The 12,467-nt window shown below is 39.3% G+C and overlaps 2 protein-coding genes across 3 annotated transcripts in view; both read left to right on the forward strand.

The window, feature by feature from the left end:
* The window catches only part of LOC109959074 (myosin heavy chain, fast skeletal muscle), a 15,906-nt gene extending 11,635 nt beyond the window's left edge, over positions 1-4,271 (forward strand). Inside the window, 14 exon segments of the mRNA XM_074527634.1 lie at positions 189-207; positions 209-364; positions 470-666; positions 753-936; positions 1,021-1,186; positions 1,574-1,698; positions 1,807-2,115; positions 2,198-2,401; positions 2,486-2,611; positions 2,697-2,867; positions 3,315-3,419; positions 3,497-3,592; positions 3,678-3,809; positions 3,934-4,271. Coding sequence (XP_074383735.1) covers positions 189-207; positions 209-364; positions 470-666; positions 753-936; positions 1,021-1,186; positions 1,574-1,698; positions 1,807-2,115; positions 2,198-2,401; positions 2,486-2,611; positions 2,697-2,867; positions 3,315-3,419; positions 3,497-3,592; positions 3,678-3,809; positions 3,934-3,951 — 2,008 coding nt within the window. The 3' untranslated portion in view covers positions 3,952-4,271.
* A 2,337-nt stretch (positions 4,272-6,608) lies between these two features.
* On the forward strand, positions 6,609-12,337 carry p4htmb (prolyl 4-hydroxylase, transmembrane b). 2 transcript variants are annotated; one of them, XM_020598002.1, is made up of 11 exons: positions 6,609-6,810; positions 7,518-7,652; positions 8,369-8,498; positions 8,577-8,658; positions 8,858-9,048; positions 9,152-9,248; positions 9,612-9,774; positions 9,932-10,117; positions 10,368-10,458; positions 10,619-10,742; positions 11,547-12,337. In XM_020598002.1, exons 2-11 carry the CDS (start codon positions 7,543-7,545, stop codon positions 11,759-11,761), a joined length of 1,389 nt encoding a protein of 462 aa, XP_020453658.1. In that variant the 5' UTR covers positions 6,609-6,810; positions 7,518-7,542; the 3' UTR covers positions 11,762-12,337. The 2 variants fall into 2 exon arrangements, with proteins under 2 accessions (XP_020453658.1, XP_020453657.1); XM_020598001.1 differs by lacking the exons at positions 6,609-6,810; positions 7,518-7,652 and having other exon boundaries at positions 7,660-8,498; positions 11,547-12,336.
* The last annotated feature ends 130 nt before the right edge of the window (positions 12,338-12,467 follow it).

Below are 12,467 nucleotides of genomic sequence, written 5' to 3' on the forward strand. Positions count from 1 at the left end.
TATCTGGCTCTCCATTCTCAAATCCGAGTCTATTCTAACACCTAAATCAGTGACCACCGATCGCACATACTGCCCCAAAAAGCCTAAGTCTACAGGAAGAGGGTCGCCAGACGTATTCTGGCCAAACGCTATAACCTCAGTTTTAGCATCATTTAACTTCAGATGCTATGCAGTTTGATTTCCAACAGAATGTCCATTTTGCATTTTGATTAGTTTAACTCTGTCTCAACTCTGTCTCACTTTAGGTGAAATCAGTCGCCAGCTGGAGGAGAAAGAAGCTCTTGTCTCTCAGCTGACAAGGAGCAAACAGGCTTTTACGCAGCAGATTGAAGAGCTCAAGAGACACATTGAAGAGGAGGTTAAAGTATGTATACAATAAAAACACTATCACAGAACTGCAATCTTACATGGTAGAAAAAAGTGAGACACACTTTAATTAATAAAACATGGTTCTTTTTCTTTGTGTAAGGCCAAGAATGCCCTGGCTCATGCCGTTCAATCAGCTCGCCATGACTGCGACCTGCTCAGAGAGCAGTATGAAGAGGAGCAGGAGGCCAAGGCTGAGCTGCAGCGTGCACTGTCCAAGGCCAACAGCGAGGTGGCTCAGTGGAGAACCAAATACGAGACCGATGCCATTCAGAGAACTGAGGAGCTGGAGGAGGCCAAGTAAGTCATTACTATTTAAGTTTTGTCCACTAGTAACGAGTATGTAATAATATAATCTAAGTCGTAAAATCAAATGTTCTTAATAGGAAAAAGCTTGCCCAGCGTCTTCAGGATGCAGAGGAATCCATTGAGGCTGTGAATTCAAAATGTGCCTCTCTGGAAAAGACAAAACAGAGACTGGTGGGTGAAGTGGAGGATCTAATGACTGATGTGGAGAGAGCTAATGCTCTGGCTGCGAATCTTGACAAGAAGCAGAGGAACTTTGACAAGGTCAGATTTTTATTTTTGCCTTGTACATTGAAATGATTTGAAATAAAGAGAATAATAAATGTCTGAAACACATTATGTTTGTAGGTTCTTGCAGAGTGGAAGCAAAAGTATGAGGAAAGCCAGGCAGAGCTGGAGGGAGCTCAAAAAGAAGCTCGTTCTCTCAGCACTGAGATGTTCAAGCTGAAAAACTCATATGAAGAGGCTCTCGACCACTTGGAGACCTTGAAGAGAGAGAACAAAAATCTACAACGTATGCACAGTTTTAAAAAAGCACAGTATTTAGATAGGCGACCAATAAAAAGAAGTGACAATGGTCTGATTGTGCCAAGGTTTAAAGATTTTACAACTGATTTAGTTTTGTGCACTCTGTGCATCACCCTTTTAGCAAGCTGTGTCATATGCTTTGAACAAAAGGACAAGTTAAGAAAACTGTGCCCCCCTGTGGGCCAACAGGCTTAAAGTCATGGTCTATGATTGCAAACTAACATCACTTGTAACACACTATATTAGTTTTAATCAATGTGCAAGAATACAGTAATGTATATTAAATTATACTATGTGAAAAAGGATAAACCAAACAATTCATTCACCTTGCATGCACTAAAGATTCACATCACTTCTGTCTTGGTTTTTAAAGAGGAGATCTCTGATCTAACTGAGCAACTTGGGGAGACTGGAAAAACCATTCATGAACTGGAGAAGGGGAAAAAGATTGTAGAGACAGAGAAGTCTGAAATCCAGAGCTCACTTGAAGAGGCAGAGGTACTCTGAAAAAATGTGTTTTATTAAACAATTTTTAATTATGTTGCTGATACAAAACCATAGTTATATATGCTTTATATTTACATATTTTATTTCTTTGTTAACAAGGCTACCCTGGAGCATGAGGAATCCAAGATGCTCCGTATTCAGCTTGAGCTCACCCAAGTCAAGAGTGAAGTTGACAGAAAAATTGCAGAGAAGGACGAGGAGATTGACCAAATCAAGAGGAACAGCCAGAGAGTGATTGAGTCCATGCAGACAACTTTGGATGCTGAGGTCAGGAGCAGAAATGATGCCCTGAGAATCAAGAAGAAAATGGAGGGAGACCTCAATGAGATGGAGATTCAGCTGAGCCATGCCAACCGCCAGGCAGCTGAAGCCCAAAAACAGCTGAGAAACGTGCAGGGACAGCTTAAGGTATGGTGGCATATGAAACAAAACTACAGGGAGTTTACTTCTTTGGACTGCCTTACAAAATGTTTATTTATTATTTGTTTAGGATGTACAACTGCACCTTGATGAAGCCCTTAGAGGTCAAGAAGACATGAAGGAGCAGGTTGCTATGGTGGAGCGCAGGAACAACCTGATGCTGGCTGAGATCGAGGAGCTGAGAGTTGCACTGGAGCAAACGGACAGAAGCCGCAAAGTGGCTGAACAGGAGCTGGTTGATGTCAGTGAGCGTGTGGGGCTGCTGCACTCTCAGGGAAATAAAGATTCAAACAATGTGAAACATCTGACAACTAAGACTTAGATCATTATATAATAATCTAAATTATTCTGTGTTCAGAACACCAGCCTCATCAACACCAAGAAGAAGCTGGAGGCTGACCTGATTCAGATCCAAGGTGAAGTAGAAGACTCTGTCCAGGAAGCAAGAAATGCTGAAGAAAAGGCCAAGAAGGCCATCACTGATGTGAGTCAGTCTGATGCTTCTCTTTCTACAAAAACAAATGCAACAAATATAGTTCTCTGATGATAGAAATTCTTCAAAATATCAGGCTGCCATGATGGCAGAAGAGCTGAAGAAAGAGCAGGACACCAGTGCTCATTTGGAGAGGATGAAGAAGAACCTGGAGGTGACAGTGAAGGACCTGCAGCACCGTCTGGATGAGGCTGAGAATCTGGCCATGAAGGGCGGCAAGAAGCAGCTCCAGAAAATGGAGGCTAGGGTAAGTGTCCTGAGGACCAACCTATTTACATTGCTGAAATCCAGCCTGGCTACCACATCCCAAATTTTCTAGATCAGCCCCTGAGCAGAGCATGACATGGAAGTGTTTGACACTGCAGTCAAGTCAGCTGTCATTTGTTTCTCTCTGGCCAAATGAGCCACATGTGAAATTAAAGTGTGCCCATACACCATTCTTTATGCTAGATGTTTAGAAACACATTGACTACGTCTGCTTTTCAAAATGAGACATTTGAGAAGGAAATTTAAAATGAATACAAATGCAATTAATCATTATAATCACAATTAATCGTTATACATGCAACTTTTAAATATCTGGCCATTTATATCTGGAAAATTTTCAGAAATTTTCATAGTAAATTTTCAGAAAATACTGTAAGCCTGGACAGTATTTTAAATCTTAAAATTACTGCATTCTTCTTCAATCAAGATTCGTGAATTGGAGGCTGAAGTTGATGCTGAACAGAGGCGCAGTGCTGATGCTATCAAGGGAGTGAGAAAATATGAGAGAAGAGTAAAGGAGCTCACATATCAGGTAAGTAGCTATTACTAATAACGTGCATTAACGGGTTCATGTATGTATTACAATGCACTGTCATCTCTGATTAACAGACTGAGGAGGATAAGAAAACTAATTTTAGACTTCAGGATCTAGTGGACAAGCTGCAGCTCAAAGTGAAATCCTACAAGCGACAGGCTGAGGAGTCTGTGAGTACACTTAATTCTCATTATGCACACAATATGAAAATATTACTCAGTCCACAAATTTTGACTTCTCATGGATATTACACAGGAGGAGCAGGCCAACACTCACCTGTCCAGGTACAGGAGGGTGCAGCATGAGATGGAGGAGGCTCAGGAGAGAGCTGACATCGCTGAGTCCCAGGTCAACAAGATGAGAGCAAAGAGTCGTGAAATTGTAAAAGTAAGTCATGCATACAATTCAAGAGGCAAGCTAGTAAGGAGGTCATTTGTGTGTAGAAATGTTCACCTCAGAAACTTTGGTTATCTGGCCAAATGTTTTACATGTCATTGTTATGTCATTTCAGACCAAGGAAGCAGAGTAAGGAAGAAATCAAGGCTGTACAGTAACAACAAGTCATATAATATGATTATCTTGTTACTTGTTTACTTTAGTATGTAAAGCATGCTGTGGTACCCTGAGTCAATAAAAGGCAGATAATTTGCTGCATCTTTTCGTGTCTGTCCCTTCATTTTCTAATGACAAATTTTATGATTGTATATTTCAAGCATTCAGGAGCTTACACTACAGTTCATTAGATAATTTAGACAAGGTAGATACACAAGTTATGAAATCGAATATAAGAATCAAATACGGTCAAATATAGCACTTGACACAATGTTATACAGACAATACCTACATAACCAATTAGAGCACAGACCTACAGGGTTTCCCCTGTAGATACATTGTCCCCTGGGCCCAAGTTGGTTCAAATTTATTGATTTACTAATCTTATAGGACTCAAAGAGTTTTAAAGAAGATTAAAACATTCATGTATTACACTTGCCTTCTACTAATTCATGCCCTCTAATCCTATGTTTTTTGTTAATAAAAATATTTAGTATGTAATCACATACATACTGTAGGCTATAGCCTACATACATAATTGGTATTTTGTATATAAGCATGTATTGATATATGATTTTAATTAAAACGGTCAACAAAATCACTTTAAATTAATGAAAGAAAAGAACTGGCTGCCCAGTACAATCTGACACACAAATATCTTTAATTTCCCAAACTACTGTATACACACATATATCTCATACTGACACAAAGTAGATACATATTCCATGGCCCCACACTCACCTCAGTATTAGGCCAAGGTACTGTAGTTTCAACTTGTAAAACTAAGTGTCACTCCAAAAGAAGAAATCACTAGGTGGTCTAGAAGCACCAAATTTCCAATATTACTACTTGGCAAATCAGCTACAGTATTTAGTCAAATGGATTCAGAAGGATAGTTACAACAGCGCATGGATAGAATTAGAGCAAAATTACTGTAAAAATAACTTAAATAACTCGGTTGCAGACCTCCCTTTTCTACCAAACTCTACTAAGCAAATGAATCACTGTAAGAACATCACAATCCTCTCAACTCTGACAGCCTGGTGGAAAGTAAACAAAATCACTAAATCATCACTTGCACTATGTGATACACTCCAATTTGGCACAACCCTGATTTCAAACTGCATAATAACTCTATCTATTCCCCAGCATGGCAACACAAAGGAATCACTCACCTACACCACCTATTTGAAAATAACCAGTTCATATCATTTAATACACTCCATAATTAAGTCAAAGATTAGTGTAACCAATAACCCACTACAGCCTTCCAAATTAATTGAAGAGATTATGAAAATTACAGATTCCAAGAAAATAATATCCAAGCTATATAAACTCATATCAAATACAGATTCACCAATAACAATACCAAAACTCAAATGGGAAAATTATTTAACTCTCTTCCACAACTCCGACTTCTGGACAGAAATTGGCCATAACATGTTTTCTATGACCAGCAATGAAACATAATAGATTCATACCTTTGCTTAGGGCACACTACTGAGTGGTATTTAAATATTAATCTACTAAAACCACCTTGGTTTGTTTTCAGGAGGGTTGGTATTTTGACCGCTTTAAAAGCATTGCCATCACAGACTCCATTAGACATACTATCTTAGGTTAACTCTTTAATTCCAAAGCACAGAAGGCTGAAAATTGTGGTGATTATTTGCTGTACCCTTCTCAATACCTGGTCAGTATAATATTTGAAATATTCAGACTGCAAAACTATTTACTCTTAATTAGAGCTGATTGATTAATCATTTTGAAATTAAAATTGCAATTTAACTGAATGTGACTTTCACTACATTTCAAGTAATCGACAACCAAGAGACAACGCTAATATTGGTGTCAAAGCAAAACAGGCTGCGTCACCAAATGTAACAAGCTGATTTTATTAGTAGTACTGTTATCATCATTAATTTTTATATTTTTTATTTACGTCCCCTCCTTTTCCCTTTCTTGCATCTCATAGACTGCATAAGTTGGAAATACCCACACTTCACACACTACAACCTCGTTAAACACTCTATATCCTGTTGTAATGTCATGTAACTGTTGTCTTGTCTCCCATGTTTGGTACTGTTTTGTTAATGTGTTGCTTTGTTTCAAAAGGCTACTCAATAAATGATGAAACTAAAAAAAAAAATTTAAAAACTTGTAAAACTAAGTGCCTACCTTGAAGAATTGTCTAAATTGTGGAACACATATGTTATTAAGCACTGCAGCTTATGATTATTTTCATTATTAATTAATCTACAGATTATTTTCTCAATCAATTAATCAGTTTGTCAAAAAATGTCAGATAATAGTGAAAGATATATTCTGTTTATATCTGTTTTGTCAAATTTGACAAAAAAAGAGGTTCACATTATTACTTGTAGTATTTGACTTTGCCAGTCTGGCAGTAATATTGTAGCAACACTGACAGCACTGGTTTACAATACTGTAAAACAGTATAACTCATTCTGAACGCTATGAGACTAACACAAGTATGAGAGCTCTGCTGAATGTTGTAATCTGCAACCTCACCGCAAGATGTCACAAAATCTCACATACTTCCCTTTTAAGAGCAGGCAGCTTAATGAGCAGATGTTATGAGCTAGCGCTAGCGTCAGCTCAAGCTAACTGTCTAAGATTAGCTAGGAGCTAAGGAAGCTTTACTGACCTACCCTTGTAAAGTTAGCAAACATGAGAAGTATTAGTAACTCTAGCTTTATTTTCGTATTGGAAACCTGAAACGCTTTGCTTAGTAAAGTTGGTTTTAAGGCTGCCTTCAGTTTTTCATTGTGTTTAGTTCATAAGTTTCGAGGTCACTGCTTGAACGGAAATAACGGTAACTTTAAATTAATCATTATCAACAACATTTATTTATTCAGGGAAAACCAGTTTATTGTAGATAAAAATTGCTGCTTGCGTCAACTGCCACCAGTGATACTCATTAAAACAAAATATGCTTCTATATAGAAATGAACGTTTGGGCTTAAGTTAAATGTTCTTCTCAAAGACAAAGAACTTAGCACCACAAACCAAACACTTACTGTTGTTTTGAAGACATTTCAAGGTCGTTCACACACTGTTCGCTTAATTTGGAACAAAAATATTCACCGCACTGCTTTGCAGATTTCATCCAAACCAACAAAGATGGCGTCTGGAAGGTTTTTTTTTTCTCTTTCGTTCTTTCTTTCTTTCTTTCTTTCTTTCTTTGGATGGGTTCCACAACCCAACCTGCACGGTGGGCGTGGTTTACGTTCTATTTAAATTCCGCAAACTAAACTTTTTAGCGTCATATTTACAGACATAAAGCAGTGAATTCCTAAAACCAAAGTGTTTTTCAAGATGTTAAATGAATATTGAGCTCCGGAGTTTGTATTAAATCATTCCATAAGGACGAGGCATCATATTTGGTTGCTGAATTTCTTCTGTTTTTTAAGATATTTTTCACTTTCTAAAAACCTGTAGTTGATGTCAATCTGCAGTACAGTTTGATAAGATCTGTGTGTGTGTGTGTGTGTGTGTGTGTGTGTGTGTGTGTGTGTGAAGACTTTAATGGGAGAAAGAGGGGAAGATGCGTACTACATGGAGAAGAAGTATGTGTTATTGGTTTAGGTCACCAGAGGTCAGTATTGCATTGTTGGCACACCGTTGCTTGCATCGTGCAGGCTCAGGCAATGGCGTGTAAGTATGGGATATACTGGTAAACACACAAATTTGATGTTCTTTTATGTTCCCAAAAATGACTTATTTTCCAGGATGAATATTGTCGTCAGTCATTGTTGGGTCATGGACCATGTTTCTGAGGTGAGTTCCGCCGTGTTTTCGGATGCGCAGTGCGCTTTGCTCCCGCTGCTGACTTGGACTATTGCAGCAGGACTGTCCGAGAGTGTAACGCTGGTGTCTACGAGACACTTCCACTGATAGCTGACTTATTACGACTTCATCGAATTGTTTCGCCATGGAACATCGGTGGTCTTTTGTCATTACGCAACGTCTTCTTTTCGACCTCTGCAGCGGAGGAACTGGTCTGAGCCCTCTTTAAAGATTTTTGTTTTTTATATATATAAAACTGCATTTACCGAGTAGCCTACATCTGCCACTTCTGAGAAAACAGCAAACGTAATTTTTTTTTGCCAATTAACCAGATGGACTCTGCTCCGGTGGAGGTATCAGCTTATTTTTGACTCTCACGGGGAAATGACTGACAACCAGGAAACCCCAGATGCTCAGGACACGACTCCGTCCGGGAGAGCGACCTTGCCGCTCCGGCCGCCTTGTGAGCGCCTTTCATGCCACAAGAGCAACGTGTGCTCCCGCTCCTATTTCGTAGTAGTAATGGTGTTTTTTCATGTATATATCATTAACGTTATAGCACTGCTGTTTTACGTGCACTACAGCAGCGGACAGGAACATGCGACCCAGAGTCGTGATGCTCCCAGCAGTAACCAGCGCCTTGAGTCTCGACGTCCGCCATCAAAACCTGTATTTCTGCGCGATGTTTCCCTCTCAAGAGTCGAGGGAATTAGAGTGAGTAACGTGAAGATGTTCTGTGTGCCCCCTCCCCCTTTCGCTGCGCCCCTCAAATCACCTCTGTTTTATGTCTAGGTGGGACATGTCCAGAGCCTGTCACTGGTGCCAGGGAAAGTGCATGAAATGCGGACTCTTAGTCTAAAACCTCTGCTGTTTGGTAAGAGCCAAAATGTGGCAAAAGTATTTACATGTTAAGGTTCAGCACACAGCCTTGTTTTTTCATCAAAACGTTCAAATACATTGACTAATATATGTGTGTGTATGCTAAGCTCAATCAAGGCCATTAAATCCTGTAGTACATTAGCTACTCCTCTCTGTAGCTTAATCTCAGTTTGTCTCTGTGTTTATTTCTGCAGAGATCCCTGGGTTTCTGTCCGAGGATGAGTGCCGGGTTGTGATGCAACTGGCACAGCTGAAGGGTCTAATGGAAAGTCAGCTAATGGTGCAAGAAGACCAGGAAGAACTGGCAAGGGAGCTCAACCTTAGCCCAGAGGAGATCTTCAACCTTCTTGATAACAACCAGGATGGGCAGTTGCAGATTCATGAGGTGTATGTCAGTTTGTGGATTGTGAGGACTAGTGTGTGACCAAGTTATTTCTTTGTTCAGAGCTGATGAACTCATCCTGTCTTTACTGTCACACCTCCAACAGATACTGACTCATTCTCGAGTGAGGGACGGCATCTGGCTCACACCTGAGAATCTTCGAGAAATCTACGCTGGGCTAAACGTTGACAAGGATGGCAATGGTAAGAAATCCACTTCATTGATCATTTTAGTTTTTAAACAAGATTATTAATTTTATTAGAGGAGTTACCAGTCTGTTACATACTCTTAAGCTGTTGTTAAAACACAAGACCAGGAAAGGTATACAGTAGGCCTACAGTATACACTGCCTTGAATATCTAGGGACAACCAACATTCATATTGGAAATTTCTACAGATTCTTCATTTGTCTGTTGTGTGTGTTTTAAATCCACTTAAAGTAAAAATGTGATATTAAAATAGGCTAAGCACTTTTACGTGAGCCATTAATATAAGTTATGATGATTATCCAAAGCTTCAGCAAGACATCAGAATTTATTTTATGTCCATTCTTGTATTTTGAACAGGTTTGTTGAGTCTGGAAGAGTTCAGGCTTCTGAGCAATGATGCCTTCCAGCGCTTCCTGCTGCAGCGAGGAGTGGAAAGGAGTCAGCTGGTGAGGAACAGCAGACACACCTGGCTCTACCAGGGCAAAGGAGCCCACCAGGTTCTCCAAGACATCAAGGCAAGGTTAGGAAGACGCACCGTTACTTAAGATTCATCTTTTATTTCTCTGATGCTGCCTTTTCTTGCCTTGCTGTAAATTAGCACTAGAAGGTATGCTTTTTTTTATTAAATGGCCAGTTTCAGCATGACAAGAGAGAATATTTTCCTTTTCCTAACAAAGAGTGACTCGCCTCACCCGGCTTCCGCCTACATTAGTGGACCTCAGTGAGCCACTCCAGGTGGTGTGCTATCAGGAGGGAGGGCACTACCATGCTCACCATGACAGCGGCCCTGTTTATCCTGAAACCGCTTGCACGCACACACGCCTCGCAGCCAACACCTCCACCCCTTTTGAGACATCTTGCAGGTGAGACCAGAGCTGCACAGTGTTGACTGGAATGATGAAAGGAAACGACTGAAATCTGTGAATCTTGATGTAAATCCATCCGTCCAGTGTGATTACTAAACTGTGCATTGACACCCCATTGTGACAGCTGGCATGTTAGTTTGTGTGACTCTGCCAGTTGGGAAACATTTGTGCGCTTGCCAGTTGTTTGTCAAGTGTTTGTTTGCACCATACATGTCTGTGTCAATTTAAATCTGTGTTGCACACTTAGGTACATCACAGTTCTCTTCTACCTGAACTCTGTTGATGGGGGCGGGGAGACCGCATTCCCTGTGGCAGACAACAGGACCTATGATGAAGTGGTGCGTAATTAAGTGCGGCTCTGGACGTCTGTTCGGAGAGCCCTGCAAAAGTACTGCGTGCATACTGTGCATGTTTTTGACATCACTCATTTGTGTGTCAGCATGTGCATGGGCCTGACATTAAACAAACTGTGTTGCTCAGTTTGTTTGTGTGTTTTAGTCTCTCATACAGAATGACGTGGATCTTTTGGACACAAGAAGGAACTGTGACAAGAGTAACCTGAGGGTGAAGCCTGCCAAAGGGACAGCTGTTTTCTGGTACAACTACCTTTCAGATGGAAAAGGTAGGATGACCATTAAAATTACAGTACAACTAAGCATATTTGAATGTTTATTTTAAAAGAAACATTTTAGTGGTCAACACATGGTGTGCCCGCACTGTCTTCAGAATTAAAGAAATTGTTTTACCCTTTAAGAATATACTTATTTGCTTTTTTTGCCCAGTGAGAGATGAGAGGAAACCATGCTTTTTTCTGTAGAGTTATGGCAAATATGAATATACAGACAACAGCTGGTTAACTTAGCTTAGCCCCTGTAGACAGAGGTTATGGCTCTGTCCAAAAAAATAACAAAATCCACCAATCACCCCCTCAAAAAAACTCACTTATTTTATTTAGTTTTATCTGGTTTTAATTCATCCAAAAAACATGATATAAAAACAAGGTGCAGTTTTGCTGTCATGTAATCTTCTCATCTAACTATTGCCAAGAAAGTGATTTAAACATATTTGTTTAACCAACCGCATTTAAAAATGCAATTGCAATCTCCATTTTACATATAATTTCATCAATATCCAAAATGCACACCTGTCACAATATGACTGCAATGAAAATATATAAAAGGTTATTATTATGTTTATATTTACTATGACTATATATCAGTTGAGGCAAGCATAGTGTATAATAATTTAATTTAAAGTTAATTTGTGGCTAATTTAAAATAATACTTTTCCAAACTGTTGTGTTAGATGAGAAAAAAACTACTTGTAAGTAATGTAATAATAATGTAACTGAAGTGCCCTTCAGAAAACAGAAATTATATAAAGGGCACTGCTGACCAAAGTTAAAAGAGGTTTATATCCTCAATAGGTTGGGTGGGGGAGCAGGATGAATATGCTCTGCATGGAGGCTGCATGGTCACTCGTGGCACTAAGTGGGTTGCCAATAAATGGATCAACATCGATCCAGATTACCAACGGCAGGCTCACTACCAGCAGTTGGTGTCACAGCAGCCAGAAGACGAGGACGATGGTCTGACTCTGAGCCCTGACATGCAGGGTACTGATATTCATCAAGACCTGTAGCTCATAAACCAAATTTATATGAAACTATATACAATCTACTTAGCCTTTCTCAGTCCTGTGCACAATGTTTTTGGTATGTCTGTGGCCAGCATGTAGAGGACAAGATTTATTCAGGGAATGAGGTCACAGTGAGTTTATGCAACTGTAAAGAAAGTTTTTTGTTAAATACTGTTTGGATTTTGCAATCTTGTTGTTTTTCAATCAATTATTTCAGATTTTAGGAATGTTGCACTAGAAACTCAGTGAAGGAGTTGAGACAAAAGCCTTCCTTTGCATGCACATGTTTTGCTGTTGCTAGGAGCAAAAACTGCACTTGAAAATTGAAATGGCAGCTGTTAGCATATCAATGTGCCACCTTATTCTTGCTGCCATCACCAAAAATGTAACGCATGTTGCCTTGTCTCTGTTTCTTGAATTCATTGTTGTTGTTTCTTTTCTGCCCTATTGTTCTAGATTAAAATGCACAATTGTTTGCATGTTTCATGGTATTATTTTTTTCTTAATTTCTCTAAAAATGCACTATGTCACTCCCCTACACTGAATAAACCTAAACTGTATCCTGTCAAAATTAGGTGTTAGTCTTCATTTTCATACCTTAAAGACAACATGTACAAATATCCATACAAGCAACAATAAAATGAAAGAGACAAACTGAAGTATTTCAGCATTTGTTGATAAATTCATATCTTATTATTAGCTTTGCACT

Source organism: Monopterus albus, unplaced genomic scaffold (genome assembly GCF_001952655.1).
Source record: "Monopterus albus unplaced genomic scaffold, M_albus_1.0 scaffold36.1, whole genome shotgun sequence".
In the NCBI taxonomy this organism is placed as follows: domain Eukaryota; kingdom Metazoa; phylum Chordata; class Actinopteri; order Synbranchiformes; family Synbranchidae; genus Monopterus; species Monopterus albus.

Excerpts from the sequence above, each read along its gene's own strand:
- p4htmb (XM_020598001.1), top strand. The coding sequence starts at position 8,169 with ATGACTGACAACCAGGAAACCCCAGATGCTCAGGACACGACTCCGTCC. Across the intron at positions 9,049-9,151 it reads GGCAGTTGCAGATTCATGAG|ATACTGACTCATTCTCGAGT; the intron begins GTGTATGTCAGT and ends CACCTCCAACAG. Across the intron at positions 9,249-9,611 it reads CGTTGACAAGGATGGCAATG|GTTTGTTGAGTCTGGAAGAG; the intron begins GTAAGAAATCCA and ends TATTTTGAACAG.